This window comes from Pundamilia nyererei, unplaced genomic scaffold (assembly GCF_000239375.1).
Source record: "Pundamilia nyererei isolate P.nyererei 1_Seehausen unplaced genomic scaffold, PunNye1.0 scaffold00092, whole genome shotgun sequence".
Taxonomy (NCBI): domain Eukaryota; kingdom Metazoa; phylum Chordata; class Actinopteri; order Cichliformes; family Cichlidae; genus Pundamilia; species Pundamilia nyererei.
In genome coordinates, this window is record NW_005187493.1 from 336,216 (window position 1) to 354,434 (window position 18,219).

The 18,219-nt window shown below is 44.3% G+C and overlaps 1 protein-coding gene across 2 annotated transcripts in view; it reads right to left on the reverse strand.

The window, feature by feature from the left end:
* Nucleotides 1–18,219, reverse strand: part of foxp4 (forkhead box P4) — an 87,969-nt gene that overhangs the window by 39,343 nt on the left and 30,407 nt on the right. For both annotated transcript variants that reach the window (XM_013912546.1, XM_005739451.1), the window contains exon 2: nt 14,817–14,996. In XM_013912546.1, coding sequence (XP_013768000.1) covers nt 14,817–14,987 — 171 coding nt within the window. In that variant the 5' untranslated portion in view covers nt 14,988–14,996. The remainder of the gene's footprint in view (nt 1–14,816; nt 14,997–18,219) is intronic.

Sequence of the window (18,219 nt, forward strand, 5' to 3'; positions counted from 1 at the left end):
GCGCGCGCCACAAATTAACGGCCAGAATGAGGGATGTTCTTTACCCTGGAAGCTCTTACTCAACTGCAGCGCACAAGAAATCTAGTGCATCATTTCACAACACACAGTACAGTGAAACATGCAGCACACGCTTACTTTACACTCGTGCTTATTTAATGAATTGTCGAATTAGAAGCTTGGGTGCATTAGGCAACGTTTAATTACAAAAGCAGAGAGGAGAGATTAAACCGAGGCTGAAAAGAAAGAGAAGTTCTCTGTGCAGTCAGAGTGATGAAAACCATCTGTATCGAGCACACTTGCTACTTTTGCTGAGACCGCAATTAAAACGCACACACGGACACGGCTGAGGACGTGCCTGTATACACACACACACACACACACACACGCACACACGAATTTTAACACTTTGACAAAAATCTTGGGAACCCCCCTCCCATTTACTGGTTTGACCTCAGCTTTTAAGCAGCACAGACACACACACACTCATACACACACATAGACACACCAAAAAAAACACAACCGCCCAGTTTGTTGGCATGTGGTGTGAATTACTCCTTGAACACCCTGTCTGCCCGGGAGTGAGTATGTGTGTTTGTCTGTGTGGGTGTGTGTGTGTGTATGTGTGTGCATATGGCTGTATGTTGGCAGGAGCTGGGGAGGCATGTCTGGCAACAATAAGGGACAATTCCACCCAAATTACCACCCTGATTACCACTATATTAAAGAGCCATTTATGGCTTTCATAAACGCTACAACCAAGCAGAGGTGATGCCTGTCTCCTCTCGTGTGCCTGCATCCATGCATGTGTGAGTGTCTGAGACACAAGAATTAAGTTAAAAATGCAGATATTTATATACATATAAATAATCTGCAAGTTCTGCTGGACAGCAAAGAGGAAAAAATTCCCAGCTAGCTACCATTAGGGCATCTGTATACACCATAGATACAAAAAATGTTTACCGACTAGAACAGATGGTAATACAAGGCGGCTTAGCGTCGGGTATTTTTTCATTATTGATATTTACAGAATCTATTCTATATCGTCAACATCCAACAAAACCTTTCAGCCTTCCCTAATGTCTAAAGCTGTCTGTTTTTAATTACAACAATCTTGGTAACATTTATTTAAACTTAAACCGTAACAAAAGATGACCGTAATACCATGCTGCTATTCCACTGAAACTCACCGAACAATATTATTAAATTGTTTCCTCTCCCTCGGGTACCTGAACTCACTAAAAGGCAGTCAATCATAAATTTCCTGTATTTTTCCTCATCTTGCTCGGTACAGCAACTAACCATAAGTTTGGAGAGGAAGCTCAAGAAGTAGCTGATTATGTAAACATTACTTCATTCTTCCGTTACAAAGATTGCGGTTCAAGAGTGACAACACAAATCGAGATGTTGGGATTTAGAAAATAATGACCTTAGTAAGTTTAAAAAAAAACAAACCTCCTCCTCTTCTTGTGTATTGTCACTTGGAAGCTTGTCTTTAGCACTATTGGCACCATATGTAATTGTCACTCCTTGCTTCCACCACATGTATGGCTTATATTGTGAGGTTTTACTCACACTGTAATAATTCCCATTACCTTGTGGATGAATAAACGGAACCTTGAACTTTCAACTTTGAACAACACTAGAAAGAGGGCCGCAGGCTTAGTGCGCACGCACACAAATGCCACCAGCAACCGCAGCCAAAGCCTCTCAGGTCTACTTTGTCAAGAAGCACTTCTCTTCTCTGACCCTTCTCTTTCATTTCTACTCTTTATGCTCACTCCTTGCCTTTTTCTCTGTGTGACCTGGGCGAGCTGTAGCATTACAAAGCATGCCTCCTGCCCCCTTAACCCACCCACACACTTACACCAGCTCCTCTAAGACTCCCCCCGCTCCCCCTGTGGCATTCTTGGGGGCGCACTGCACCTTTAAAGAAAATATGAGGGAGGCCTAAGAGGGAGGCCCAACAACAGAGTCTTTGTGCTGCCGCTGAGCACTCACACACACACACAAACGCACACGCGCACGCACACACATATACACACATCAGTGGTGTCAGACAGGTTTTATTAGAGTGAGAGAGGGAGGGAGGGAGGGAGGAGGAGGAAGGGGAAGGAGGGGTGAGGAGGTCACTGCTCAGCTTGGAGGCTCGAGAGCACACTGAGTGCGCAAGTGTGTATGTCAGTTTGGTGTGTGAGTTCTTATGACTTGTCATCGCTCCCCTCTGTAAATCATCGCCTCTGACACAGCCTTTAATAACAGTGCATTTTTTAATTCAGCAGGGTCACACACACACACACACACACGGCTACTTTCGCTCAGGTTTCCAAAAAATGCCCGACAACTACGCGTTTAATTGAAATCTGAAAACGACTAGAAGAAAAGAGACGAGAATGGTGATTTTTTTGCTGCAGGTATCTTTACTGCAGTATCTTTATGAACATGTGCACATCTGTATGTCTGAAAATAGCTTCACCTTCACCTACAGCTGGGATGTCACGAATTAAATGTTAGATACAAACTAGAAGGTCTCAACAAACATGTAGCAAATCCGAGCCTCCTAAAGTAGACCTGTGTGTGTCTGTATGTGCGCACCCGTGCCTGGCTCAGGTTGCTAAAGCAAACAGGTCTCTGTGTGTGTGATGAATCTGGCCTCTAATCCGCCCAGTGTGTTTGGGTGACAGAGAGAAAGAGAACGCAGGAATAAGCAAAGAAATCTAAACAGAGAGACACAGTGAAGGAAAAAGGGTGGGGGGGCAGACGCAGGGGAGGGCGAGAGAGAAAGAGACAGGTGGGTACCATATGTTGGAGTAATCCGTCAGCACTGACTGAGGTCCATTGTTGACGGCCGAAACGAAACAAAATCGTCCCCCTTTTACCCTCTCCTCCCCGCATCCCCCCATAGATAAACAGCCCCCGGGGCAGACAGTGGGCTGTCCTTGGGGGAGAAGGAGGAGGAGGAGGAGGAGGAGGAGGCGAGGGAGTTAGGAAGGGCAAGGGGGAGGCAGGTGGTATCAGATTTCTTTGCTCTTAGACCAAGAAGAAGAGTGTACAAAGAAAAGGAGCACAAGTGAGCGCGAGGGAAAAGCTTATTGTTGCATTTAGTGACAAGGGAGCTAAACTAGGCTCTAGCAGCTGGTGATTCACATGTCTGTGCAGCGTCTGAGGCAGTAGATAACTTCAACACCAAACAAATATCCCCAGTCCGCCCCTACTAGCTCAACAGCCTGGGAATGGTGGCTCGTAATGCACCTCGTCTCCAGTGCTCTGTCCGCTCCCTTCTCCGGGAAAGAGCAATAGATGGAGACACGGGCAGATAGATTCAGGGTGAAGATGCAGAAAAGAGCATGTCACACCCTGCTGCTTCTCTAAGGTCTGCATGCCTTCTGATTTTGGATCAGCAGGAGAGGCTGGGTTCAGAAAGAAGTGGACCCCCCCCCCCAACTCTTCCCTCTCTCTTGCTATCTCCTTTCTGGAGGGCTGTTATTGAAGCTGAAAGCCAAGCTAAAGCTGTGTGGATGCTGCCATCCTCCTGGGTCATCCAGTGATCCCTTGTATCCATGTGCACTGCTTCTCCTCACTTTGGCACCAAAAACACCCTCAAACTCCACTAAAATCCCCCCTCGACTTTAATTTACTCCCTCTTTCTCTTTGGCTCGTTCTGTGCTACTCCACTAGTTTTCCTGGCTCTAATCTCTCTTATCTTTGATTCCTTCTCTTTCTCTTGCTACTCAGAGGGAATCATGATCAGAGAGAAGATGAAACAAGACTGAACAGATGTAATACAATCTACAAAGCATGTAAATTTGTTAAAAGGATGATGATACACAGTATAGTATCAGCTCACCTGCCTACAGAGATAGGCCCAGTATTTACACACACACACTGTACACAAAGTGAGATTCCTGAAGAGGTGACAGTTAGTGAGATTGCTCTATGACTTTGGGGCATATATGAGTGAGGGCTTGGTTACAGCCACAGTGAAATCTCATGTATCAAATGCATCACTGTCAGTCACCACATAAACCAGATTGCTTTCCCAGATCACTTTATTTCTCTCCGTCTACATCACCTGATCTGTCTCCCACCTTCACTCTACCTCGCCATATAATGCACACAAATATTTGCTTGGCACTCCTCCAAGTATTCTGTCTTTCTGAACCCCTGGCCTCTCATCTCTAGAAATCTGTTATCCATACCCTTCTTCACAACAGCAAATTCTGACAGCAGGTACGGGTTAGGCGCAGGCCTAAAATAGATCGTCTGGGTCTTCCAATGGAAGCAAAGTCTTGTGAATGCAGCTGTTGGGCTTAAGAGGGGACCCTCGCCTTCCGCCTTTGACTGACAGACAAAAGACGGCTATAGTGACGACTGAATGAACGGCATTCTCGTGTAAAGTATTTAAAAGTTGTTGTAACAGATATGTATTAACCATTTTGCACAGTTTTATATTGGTAAAGAGCTTTTATGGAACTGTCGTCATCAAGGCTGCAGTCAGGAAGTTTTTATTCCAACCAAACATTACAGCAGCTGATTTCACTGATGCTCATTTTTTCCAGCAGACATTAAATTTAATGGGAATTTTGCAGGATTTTGCAAGGACACAAATATAGGCTCCTTTGTAGCACAGAAAGGAGGAAAAACAGTCTGCTGAGCCACTGCGACGGCGGTGTCTACAGAAGGAATCATCGCGGAGAAAATAAAGGAGTTTTAGATAGTGTTATTCACCATGCCAGTCATGACCTTATTGATTTAGCATACATACAACAATGCGACAAAGGAAACAGGCAATGGCGAGTATATTTAAGACAGATCAGGGGTTTCCACGGGGTAAACATATATGCAGAAGGAATTTGCAGCTTGAACCAAAGCCTTCTAAAGCCTGTCAATTTCACGGTGGGTTACAAATAAACTACCCTCTGCCAAGCCTTCAACCCTTTCCTCGACTCCTCATCGTGCACGCCTTCTCTTTTTCTGGTATTAATCAGGTCTTTCCGCCCTCCCCTTCACCAGCTTTCCTGTCATTTGTTTTCGCTCCCTCAAACGTGGATTTCAGACCAGTTGTCCACCAATTTAGCGGAGCTTAAGCAACACCGAATGCCTCCGTCTAAACTATCTGGGACACCTTCGGAACCACCGGCCAGCGGCAGGCCCGTTCAGCTATTTAATGTAATGTTTCCGCAATATAAAGGCACCGTTTGAGTGCTGAGGTTTTTAAAATGGCTGAAGCAAGCTTCTCTGGGCCCCAGACTGACCATTAAAGAGAGGAAAGACCGTATTCAAGAGCCAATGCTATAAAAACTCACAAACTCCAAAAGAACTTCAAAATACGTCGTAGTGTTTGAAAACCCTGGCTGATTTTAGATTTTTTTTTTCACATACTATTTTTCACAGAAGGGACCTGTTCTAAACTCCGGGGACCCTGCCGACTTCCAGATGGTTCTCTTCAGTTCAAAACTGTTTTGTGAAACGAGAAAACCTCTCCCCTTCAACTATGTCCCGACACTCATCTAATGTTTCTATTGATTCACGGGGGTATACCCATGGTCATAAAAAAAGAGCTGAACGAATACCCAGAACTGTTTTATATCATGACACAATTCATCATCATATACACACATCTTAAATCCAACACGAGAGCTTTTCGGCTATTTTCTGTTAAGTGAAGGGAAAAGGGCACGGAGAAATAGACAATTAAAGATAATGATGAGGTGAGGAGGGACAGAAAGAAAGAGGAACTCCCTTCCTAGGGAATATAAAAGCAGCTCCCTCTGTACTGTAGGCCTCAGCTCAGTCCAGGCGGCTAATTGATGGCAAATAGCTCTACAGCAGTTTCCTTACACACACGCGCGCGTGCGCACACTCACACACAAATACACGTCATATATTATATACACATATGCAGTTTCCCTGCGGTTTTCAACACAGCTCGTTTGGCAGGAGAGGAAGGTCTCGCTCCAGACAGACCCAACCCATAGAGGAAAACACACACACACACACACACTTATAATATTTAGCACTCATCTCGTATAAGGTAGGACAGTTTAGTAGTCGGGTCATGCTCCTGGGAAGATAAGGCCACATAGGTGCAGGTCTTAGCTGGGTGACGTTTCAGCCATTTCTCCTGCCCAAACCATGATGAGGATAGCACTAGCCTGGCAACCAGGCCTCACATATGGAAACCGTTTAACTCTTATTATTAATAACCGAGAAAAAAAAAAACGTGGGGGGAAAAAAAAGCAAACTAATAACACATGCAAGACACTGCCAAGACCCAGCGCGCGAGACAGAGGAAAAACACATACATACATACACAAACAAAGACTGTCTGCCATGTGCACATGCATGCACAAACACGTACACACAAAGAGAAATGCGCACACTCAGAAGTCTATTAGTTAAACAGAAAAGCGCAGTCCTAGTCAGTGGCCTGTAAAAGCATTAGCCCGCCTGCCTGCTTCGATGGAAATAAAACTCTTTCATGTTTTTGGTTCAGAGGGTTTTTACACCTGGTTGTGGCTGTAGAGATCGAGATAGACACACCCTAACACCCACCCTTACCACACACACACACACACACACACACACACACACACACACACACACACACACACACACACACACACACACACACACACACACAGCGGAAGTGGGCAGTACAACAAAGGCTGGCTGCTGTACAATAAGTTTAACTAAACAAGCACAAAATCTTTAACTTCCCCAAATGAGGAGCAGGGTTGGGGTGTGCTATTAAAAAAGGGGAAATGGGGAACTATGTGTGCACGCTAGACTGTGTGATTTAGTAAGAGATGTAGTGAGGCACATTTTTAGGTTAAAATAATACAAAACCAGAAACCAGCCAGAAATAAAAGGAAATTTCAGCATGAAAAGTCTGCTCATGGCAGTTTTTATGGCTTTCTTCAGTCTTCATCATTCACAAAACATCTGCTTTAATCCATTTCCCTGCTTAACATATTACTTTTTACTAGATTACACAATTTTTTATACTTTTCACTTGCAACACTTACAACTATGGCTATTTGTCATGTGTTTCAGTTATGGAAAACTTAACTAGCAAGACAACAAAGGCATTCTTTCTATCAGGTGAAAGGAGGGTGCCGTGCACGGTTCCAGAGCTCAAGAAGAAGGCAAAAAAAGAAAGGGAAAGAGAAGAGCTACATTCCTCTCGTCCTCCCTGTTGACTCTAATCTCTCCTTTAAAATGGCTCGCACAAAGGACCAGCACAGACTAGCTAATTAGCAACACTTTAGGCCTCTGCAGCTTTTGTGTGTGTAGTGTGTATATGTGTGTGTTCATTGTGTGCATCCTGGGCTCTCAACTGTTTCCAGGGTAACTGCTTGCCCGGCAGCCTTGCAAGCGTTGCACATTTTGTCTTTACTTTCCTGTTGTTCCCCTCTCAGTGTCCATCTAGTTCTGTAGATTTAAGTAGTAAGAAGTAACAGCACAGACCGGGCACTTGGACCGGGATAGGAAATGGTAAATGGCCTTTATTTGTATAGCGCTTTACTAGTCCCTAAGGACCCCAAAGCGCTTTACAAATGCAGTCATCCACCCATTCACACACATATTGGTGATGGCAAGCTACATTGTAGCCACAGCCACCCTGGGGCGCACTGACAGAGGCGAGGCTGCCGGACACTGGCGCCACCGGGCCCTTTGACCACCACCAGTAGGTAACGGGTGAAGTGTCTTGCCCAAGGACACAATGACGAGACTGTCCAAACCGGGGGCTCAAACCGGCAACCTTCCGATTACAAGGCGAACTCCCAACTCTTGAGCCACGATCGCCGCAATAGGAGGACCTTAAGAAGTTCTCCTAGAAGCAAGTCTCATCCTTAGGCACACATCTGGATAGATTATTTTTAGCTAACAAGACCAATCCTGCAACTAAAGACACGGAGCAAGAGTTAACATTTTAATGACTGCACGCATAGCATCAGCAGTCAAATTTGATCAAACTGGAGCAAAACATTTTGTGAATATGCACGACTAAAAGGGTTAAAAAGCTGCTTTCTTTACCAATTACCCTTCTACATATGCAGGCAAGAACTTTTATGATCGTGCAGATTTATTTGCGGCTCAATCCAGAGTGCGTAAGTATCAGTTTTTTGGGATCGTCCCACCAAAGTGCTTGTACAAAATGCCATGCTAAGCCAGGTTATGGATACAGTAACCCAAGAAAAACAATACACATTGCCACATTATTTCTATGATACTAAGTAGATTTGTCTGCCGCCACACACGTGAAACATTCATGAACCTTAACTGTGCGCGGCCACCTGTGCAACAACATATTTAACTTATACGTTTCCTTGTTTGGGTAAATGAGTGGAGTGCATGGTTGCAAACTAAAGCTGTCCTGTCTTGGTGCCTTATTCCAGATGAACTCTGCAACAGAGCACCTGATCTCATGTCAGTTAAAACCAATTATGTCTGGAGAAGCATCCCCAGACACACGCACACACAAGCTGTTACTAATAATAATGAGGTCTTTCAGCTTTGTTTTGTGACCTGTGACCTTATAACAGCCTTCAGTCACCATGGTGACAGGTTGAGGAGTGGAAGTCCTATTTCACTCAACTTTTTAACCTCCATAAACTGTGTCTGCTGCAGCCCATTCCTCGACGTGTCTTGTGTGCATGTGTGTGTTATTTACCTGACAACACCGCCAGGCCTACCCAGTGTGAGTGCTTTCAAACACTCCCATGGCAACCAAACCCAACCTAACCCCTACAGGTGCCCAGGTATGTGTGAGTATAACACTGTCTCCACAACAGAGACAGGACAAACACACACAAACACACATTTTTTGTGTGTGTTCGTGCTGTCTATTTTCATCTCTGGGTCCCTTGACCGGTTGGATCAATCAACCATGACTATGTCCATGCTAGCTCATCTGGTCTGCTGAACCATGTCCACTCTCCGTCTTTTGCTATAGTCCTGTAGCATACTTATGTGGAAGACCGTATTAAGGAGTTTACAGTTTTACAGTACTGCTCAAGTTGATGTGAAAACTGTGGTGAATATTTCTGCTATAATTTCAGAAATGTGCTAAACTATGGTGGATTTTTCCTCTTTAGCTAGAGAATGAGCATGTATTATGAGGAGGTCACGGGGGAGAAATGCAAAAGAACTGAGAGAACAAAAGTGCGAACAAAAAAACAAACTCCGCATTTCAATAGCTTGGCTGGAGAAAGCATTAAAAATTCTTTTATTGACACAAAAAAATACTATTAGAATTAGGTATGTGGAAAAAAAAGAGAAATTTGAGGAGGGGGGTCAATTGAACACCTTTGAACACTAAAGCTATATTTTGGGTATTGATGCATATTTGTTCTTTAGGTAGATGTTTGTATGCTAATAAGCAAGCACCCAGAAGCTTTAAAGATTTGCAGTAGAGTGCTTCCGTATATCCGGATCTCAAAAAATAGTCAGGGTAGCCGATTATATTTGTTGTGTGTTCATGTCTTAAATCATCCTGATTATTAAGTATGAAGTACTGGTTAAGACAAAGATTGATTTTCTGAGATCCCAACGAGTAAAGAAAAAGTAAAGAAGTCAAATTCAAGGAAGACACAAAAAGGGTACTGCTATTCCTTTTAAGACTCCTAGAGGAAGTAGTTGCTCTATAGGTCTCTTTGTATCAATGCGGTAATAGCAGTGGGTGTTCTGTGATGGTAGGCAACCCTATTTGCCCCTCCTCTGTCTCAGCATGACCTCTGGTGACCTGTGAACCATACTGACCTCCCACATAAAAACGAAGGCCTGGGCAAGACCAAGGGAAAGCTTTTAGGAGGTGACAGCACTCAGGGAGAAGAGCGGGACTGATTTAGTGACCAGAACACATGACAGACAAACAGTTATGGGTTTATGCATGCATGCATGCAGACAGGCAAGAAAAATGCATTGGTATATAAACTGTTGTGCAGATGCACTAAAAAGGAGCTGAATTTGATTATTCCTAATAATCCAGAAACAGTAACTGAAATGATCTTTTCCCATCTACCTTCTCTTTTCAAGTCACCCCTTCACCTCAATCTGCTCTGCACTCCTGACCTGAAATTGAACTCTGTTGAGTGCTGGAGGTCAAACAAGACACAACAGTCCCAGTGACCAACATTCACCTTCCATAATTCAGCAAAGCCTTTTCAGCCAAAGCTAGCGAATCCCATATGGCTCAAAACCTCCCCACCTCCATTCATACGGGCCATAATTACCGAGTCTAGCCAATCTAACAGGAAGCCATACGTTATATGAATCATCCAGCATCTCTCATCATCTGTTAACATGCTCACACACACAGCATTCTCATACATCTGTCCGCAAAGCACTCCCAGCATCAAACCCAAATGTTCACTCTTGAACGTGCACACACACACAATGCACACACACACACAAAACAGCTATCTTTCATCAGTGTTTGTGTATATCTGAGATCTGTATCGGTTCCCCCTGATCTCCAGTCATCACTGCGGCTCCTTAATTACACCCTTCATTAACTCACATCAGCTCTGTGCACGTGTGTAACTTCCTATATGTGTCTGTGTGAGCGTATACGAAAAAGCGAGCGTGACAAAGATCGCTAGTATCCGAGTGTGTGCGAGCGTGCACACGTGCGCAACACGAGGGAAGCACTGAGGAAAAAATAGAACATGACAAATGGGAGTGGGGATCGAAGCTCCAAACCAATTTCTAAAACTGCCTTTTTCTCAACCAATGTTCCTTTTAAACCCTTGGGGGATGGAGACCACTGCTACAGTCTGCTTCTCACTTTCTATTTGCACATAAGAGTGAGTTAAGCACAAGAGAGAGGGGAAAAACTCCTGTCTGGCTGGTTTAGGCAACTGATGAGTAGCCCTGCCAAGAGGAAATGGCACCTTTTTGTCACCATCTCACTCTCTTTCCTACTTTCTTCTCCTCTCTTCCTCTCATCACCAGAAGCGATTAATTGACAGCAATGGGAGGGGGGGGGGGGGAGAAGAGAGAGACAGAAATGGGTGAGAAGAGAGAGGGGGTGGCAGCAACGTACAGCATAGACTTAAAATCTGCCAAAGACAAGGAAAAAGGTGGTAGGAGAGACTTAAACGGAAGGAGAGAATAGGAGACACCTGGTTCTCGTCAGTGAACCCTCCACCCAGCCACACATACACACACACTTTGAGGTTTGTTAGGATTTATCCTGCTTACATTTCTCTTCTGCTATGCATCATTTCACGTCCACACCCGGCACCTCAACAAACTGCCATACACTCTCCACCGCACTCTCACTTTTCCACCTCGCTCTCCTCTCGCTCTGTAACTCGGCTCATTGTTTTCCCTCCTTGCCCTCCCTTCATCTCTCTCCACGATGATGGGGCAAAACTGGTCTTCACCCCCTTTTCACTTTCTTCCCTCTTTCCTGCTCTGTTCTTTCTGGGGAGGCAGACAGGCCACATTCCACAGGGAGGCCCAGGCGCCCTTTTCTGACACGTCTCAGCATTACACCCCTCCCTCATCCCTCTATTTCTTCTTTCCAGCCCACAAATGCCCCCCACCCCCACCCCACCCCCCTTCTCTGTCCCAGTGCTGCCTCTTCACCCGTCCTTTTACCTTCATTCCTGCTGACTGGTAGTCCCATCTTCCAATTTCTCTTCTCTGTTTATCCCTCATCATTGACTTTCCTATCTTTCTGATTTTCTCTACCTATGACAGACAAAAATAAAAAATAAAAAAATTAGACTCCAAAGACAGAGGCCAGTTTAGAGGTTTGATGGCTGGAGATGGCTGTGATTTCTCTCAGGTTCCCAAGAGGCCCAAGGAAAAGATGGCTTTGTGTTCTGACAACACTGAGCTGTCAGGATCCCAGTATGTCAGTGTGTATATCTTTTCTGCTCCAGTGCGCATTGGCAACGCTGGTCTACACTATAGCTTCAGGTGAGAGACTCAAGCGTGGAGATAAAAGGAGGAAAGGGAGCAGGAGGTATGTCCATGAGATTTAGGTAGCGTCTTAAGTTAAAAAAAAATGTATGCATGTATATATATGTATATATATACCATTATTTTACAATCAAGTCTGAATATGAAAGGATGAAAATCAAAAGACCAGTACAGACTAAAAAGTTAGAAATCCTAAATTGAAATCTAAAGCTAAGACATTTTCCTTCTAGTTTTTAAAGACTGACTATGAAATAAATAAATCTAATAAAACTTAGTAAAGTCGTATGAAAATGTCTTAAAATAAGTATAATGTTCTCTTTTAACCTCCTAAGACCCAAACTCTTCCACGGCATGCATTTTTAATTTCTCTTTGATATTTGGGCATATTTGGGGCCGATGAATGTAAAAACAAAGAATTACCAGATTATTTTTTTCACCTTATTTTTGTTTTTAAGAAAAATAAGAGCCACATATGAGGATATTCATTTAAAATTTTGATAGAACAGTAGCAGTATAATGTCCTCGTAAGTGGATATCAGGCCCATGTAGAGCAAAATTGAGTATTTTGGTCTAAATGCCCCAAAATGTGATGTCCGCATATGTAGACGGCAGGTCCTAGGAGGTTAAATAACAAAATTCACTCTTAATAAAAGTTAGGATACAACAACAAAAATAACATCTTAACTCCTGCTGCATTTAAACTACATATAGTATATTTTAATATTTTCTAAGATCTTTCATTTAAACATGGATAAAATATTAATAATAACAAAGTTTAAAAAATAAAACAGATGAAAGATAAAAGATAAACTTAAAAAACTCAGCTCCTATCAAAGAAATAAACACTCCAAGGTGCTTTAATCTTATCCAGGGAGTGAGGCAACGAGAGCGGAGAGTTTGGGAGGTGTGTGGGGAAACAAAGGCTTGTGATATTTCGAAGGGCTGAAGGTGGCACGCAAGCTTGTAAATGTACGCGTGAATCTTAAGTCAGTGAAAAGACACGGTACAGGTGATTCTAATAGCATTTTAAGCAGACACATGTTTAAGAGTCCTCAACATAATCGCATGTATGCAAAAACTACGCGTCACAATCCAAAATGCATTGCTGTGAAACACCCATAAATCAAGTAAAAAAGAACACAATGGTTCCAGACGAAAAAAACACAAACATGTACAGCACAGGAAGACCACACCTTTAACTCTTAACAAGTCAACTTCGCGAGAATCGAGTTAAACTAAAAAAAAAAAGCTGTTCATAAAGAACTACCACAATGCAAATTTACAGTCACATATGTGGATGTAACATTTTTGTGAGGTGAGCGTTGGGATCTGGAGGAAAGGTTGTGCTTGTCTTTCATGGTCCATAGTGGCTGGGGTGGGGGGGTGGGGGGTTAGTACAGCAAAAGAGAGGAAGAGAAAAAGATGGAAAGAGAGAGGGAGCTATGTTTGTGGTTGGTAACCCGCTCGAGAGAGGAAATACCAGGGTTCACGCACACATACACACACCTATATACACACACACACAGGTGCAAAAACATAGAGAGCATAGACACGTCCAAGAGAATAAAGACCTGCTTTGTATGAGCTACAGGTTTGGTGTTTAAATGTGTGCATTTGTGCGTGGCAGTGTGTGTCTCTGTGTGTGTGTGTGTCCTCGGCTGAAGGTTGCTGAGGAAGCAGGGTGAGGATGCAGTCATGGGAAGGAGGAGGGAGGGCAGGACAGGAGTGAAGGGCTTCGAGTGTTCTTCATTCACCTAAGGCTCCATCATTATAATTAGGGGGGAATAATTTTAGCAGCAGGGAGGAAACCCTGATTTTTTTGCCCCCCCTGGGTTTCCTCACTAGAAAGAACCCAGAAACCCACACTGACCCTCTGTGACGGGCAAACATACAAAGCATGCATAAAAAAAAATAAACAGGAGGACAAAAATGTGTTCTATCTATTAATCTACTCAATAAAGAAAACGCCTCAACATTTACTGAAAAACGTGAATCACTAAGTTTCCACCATTAGATCATTAGACGACAGCATGGCGGACATTTTTGTGTATTTACGGACAAATGACTAGTGTAGAGACCTTTATATGAAAAAAAAGTTGTGAAATTCTGTGTGTGTGTGTGTGTGTAAGTTTGTAGTACGTGTAAAGGTCCAGGGTCCTTCAGACAGTAATCAGTAGAGAGTTCTGAGGGGAATGAGAAATAAAATTTTCATCCAAGAAGTTCCGGGAAAAGTTTGGAAATTCCATTTGACGCAGTGGCCAGTGTGTGTGTGTGTGTGTGTGTGTGTCTGTGTGTGAGAGAGAGAGAGAGTGAGAAAGACAGAAGAAGAATAGCATAACTCCAGACGTTATGGACACACATCCGAGTGCTATATGGAGTGTGTCATAAAAATAAGAATCTGAAATGTACACACACACACAGAGCTTACCTACAATAGCTCATTCTTCCCTGTTTTCTTCTTCAGGATTGTGAGGACTGTGTAAATATCCATCACTGGGAATCTCACGAGTAGGAATTAATGCGGGGAACTGTGTCCCAGTGGAATTATTTGGCACATTACGAAGAGTGGCTAATTAAAGCAACGACCAGCCAACCTGTCAGAGCTTTTCACTGTTCGCACACACAAAGCTAACTATTACTGTGTGGCCACTCGAGTGCTGTCACATCTGTACGTTATGCAATGACCTCACGTGTACATGCTGCTCCATACGATGTGCCATATATACAATCACGAGTTGCACAAGGGTTGCAAAACAAGTCTCATGAGTACATACAGACAGGTGGAAACACAGTGCAAAAAGCATGCATTACACCCATAGGGAGACCCCACAAAGGCCTAAAAACAACATGCGCACACATATATGCAACACTAAAGCACACACCTGTTGCTGTTGCAGGTGGAGTAAGTCAACTGGGCTGATCTCTCCATTGGTGTCTCCGTTGGACCCACCCTCTCTACCGCCCCCTCCATCCGACTGGCTACTGAGGCTGCTGACTCCGTTCTGGTTGGACGGCGTCGTACGAATGGTCTCAGAGGCTGATTCCACCATCATCACTGGCACCTGAGGACAGAAGGGCGTGTCACAGGTTGAACAAAACTGACCTGGGCAGTTTCAGCTCTTATCTGATAGAACGGATCAAGTTGGGAAACTAAAGTTATGCTGAAGGAGAGAGAGAGAGAACAGTGTGCGTATACGTGCATATACACTTTCCTTTCTAAAAAGGGCTCGCGGTCATGCACAAACCTGCCCAAAAGGCCACAAAGCAACACCTAAAGCAGACACTTTTTTGTGTGTGTGTCTCCATGTAAATGTGTGTGTCTCTGAGCATACACAATGGATTAGGATCACATGTGCAGCAAATCTAAACTGACAAGTCTGTTAATACTCTGCTATATAGTTAAATAACACACATTTCTCCAATAATCAGAGGTGGCATGTGTGCGCTGTGTGTGAGACATGAGCTGGTTGCTCTTTGAGAAAGATCTGTTTGATGCACCTTCAGAGGGCCTCTCTAATTAGAGCGTGTTCCTTCCACAAAACCCGACAAAACGAGCCGTTCCTGGATGTGTTGTTGTTTTTGAGAAACAACGCCTCGCAAACACACAGGCGCATTTGCCATCGTTAGGAGCTCGAGCGTGGGAGAGAGGAGACACAGAGACACACACTCTGCGTGCGCCGAACACACACAAGCTCAGCTAATACAAAACAAAACAAACCTTCACACAAGCACGCAGGCTGTGAACTCCTAATGACAAGCTCAATCTCGTCTTTCTGCCTCATCCAGTTTTAGAAATTAACACACACAGACACACACAAACATGCAAGTGCACACTTTAAAAGGGGAAAGTTCTCTTTGCTTTTACTTCAGCATTCCGGAGTGGGTACACAAAACGCCATCGAGGCATTCTACCTGCCGTCTGCGTCTGTGTGCGCGCATGTAACGCATGTGTGTGTTGTTTCAGAGGCGTACAACCCATGCCTTCTGGGGAAACAATAAAAGCTATTTCATGGGAGAATCTAACTTTTCTTTTCCTCTGAGGCAAGAGTAGGTGAACATGAGTGTGTGTGTGCATATTTTTTTTCTCTCTGACAGCAGGTGAGGGTGAGAAATCGCTGGTGGCTTTGTTAATGGAATGCTGCCAAATGTTTGCTGGGGGATAGGGACCTTAGCATGTTTGTGTGCATGTAGGGGGAGGTTACAAGTGTGTGCAGGTGGATGGGCTTGTTAAATGGTCAGTTCTCTCAAATCATACTCCCCCCTCCCATAAAAACAAAAACAAAAAAACAAAACAAAACAGGTTTTCTCATTGATGAGGTCTTCAGCCCTGCTGATAGTCTGGTTCCACTTTTAAAGGTTTTACAAAACCCGGATATAAATTTTCCGCTCTTTTGTGTCAGTTCCACTCTATATCACTTTTTTTTCTGGGGATAGAATCAAAAGTATTGGAGGCAAGCGTCTCAAGGCCTTAGAACGTGGATATAAATCCATGCAAGCTATCAGTGCCACTTAAGCGCACCGGGCGAACGTGGATCATCGAGGAATTCTATGAGAAGGATTCAGAATGTGTTCGTTTATATGAAAACCTCTCTCCGGTTTCAGTCCCAGACGAGCTACTGTTTGGCCACTGTGGCGAGACCATTTTTTGCCATACGGATTATTATTTTTTAAAATATTGCGAGCTAAACCTTTAAAAGTACAAGGTGCTTACTGACATATTTCACCAGTTCGAGACTCTTCCCTAACAAGCAGCGCCATTCGAGAGCCACAAATCACACTGCAGTATTTTTCCTCCCCATTAACTCTCCCCTGTCTCCCTCCTGGCACCCATCCGCCTGTGAAGTTAAGAGTGAGAAGTAGAGCGTTATTGTGACATTTAAAGCTAGTCACTTAATCTCCAACCTCACTCCTCTCCTCAGTGCGCTCTCTCGCTCTCTTTTTCATTGTCCCACCCCCACCCCAACCCTCATCTCCTCCCGCCTTCATCCAGACCCCTGCTAGGTCAAACTACTCCCTGAGGTAATATTATGAAGCAAGGCATAGTGCTGAGTGATCAACACATCTCGCCGCACAGTCCACTGACTTTGCACTGCGGTAGAAAACTCCTCACATCATCACACATTTCACTAAGCATGAATCACCGGTCTGCTATCTATCCCACACTATATTGTGCCATGCCGTAATGTACTGTAGACCCATCTGCTTTTTACTCTTTCTCATTGACCTTATTAGCAATGAGGGGAAGAGAGATAAAGACAGACAGAGAGATGGAGCTTGCAGGTGGACAAGGACCTAATGGGAAAGTGGGAAGTGTTTAAAGCTGCAAGCACATGCCTTGTCTTTTACACACACACACACACACACACACACACACACACACACACACACACACACACACACACACACACACACACACAGGCCAGTGTGGTGGTATGCCCATCTAAAGGGTGTGTACTCTGTCATATCCTGTAATGGGTGTATATAAGTTGGTGTAATGGAGGTCGGGAAAAAGGCAGGGGCATAAATCTACCCTGAAGTCTTTGATTAGGGTTATGATACACACACACACAGACACACACGATTTTTACATTTAAGTGTTTCTGGCAGCGAAGAGGAGCTGCCCGTGCAAAGGCCTGCCTCAGCCCGCTACCCCGCTCTCAATCTGCGCCTCTTTCTTGCTCTCTCAATCTCGCTACATGCTCAGACCCTCTCTTGCTGAACCCCTGACCTGAGAGTGTGTGGGGAGAGACATTCCCACTACCCCGAGGGGACTGAGCAAGGGAGGGCGGAGTGCAGATCAGAGAGATAAAGAATGTGTTTGGAAGAGAGGGAAATAAAAGGCCTCTTTTGCCTTTTAATTGGGATGGAGAAGAGAAGGAGGGTAATGGGACTCAACATGTTTCTGATGACTCTGGCGTATACGTGAGTGTTTGTGTGTGTTTGTCTAAGAGGCTGACACCTACCTTTGTACTGTAATGGATTAGCTCACTGCGAACGCTTGGTGCATGTGTTTATGTGTGCGTCTGGTGAGATTGATGAGCCGAGAGGCGTTGGGACGAGTCTTGTTGCAACACGTACTGTAGCTTGTTCAGATGTTCCCAAAAACACAGCATTAATAATAATGATCAGAACAAAAAACTCTCACTCTGTTTCCTCCCATTGCTCTGGGTGTGTGAAGTTCAAACAAGCCGAGCCAAATGCCCAGTAAGCTGGCTCACCGCGGCTGACTCCCAGGCTTTGTCTGTGGTATTTGCTCTGTCAGATTCCTCCTGGTCACTGCTCATC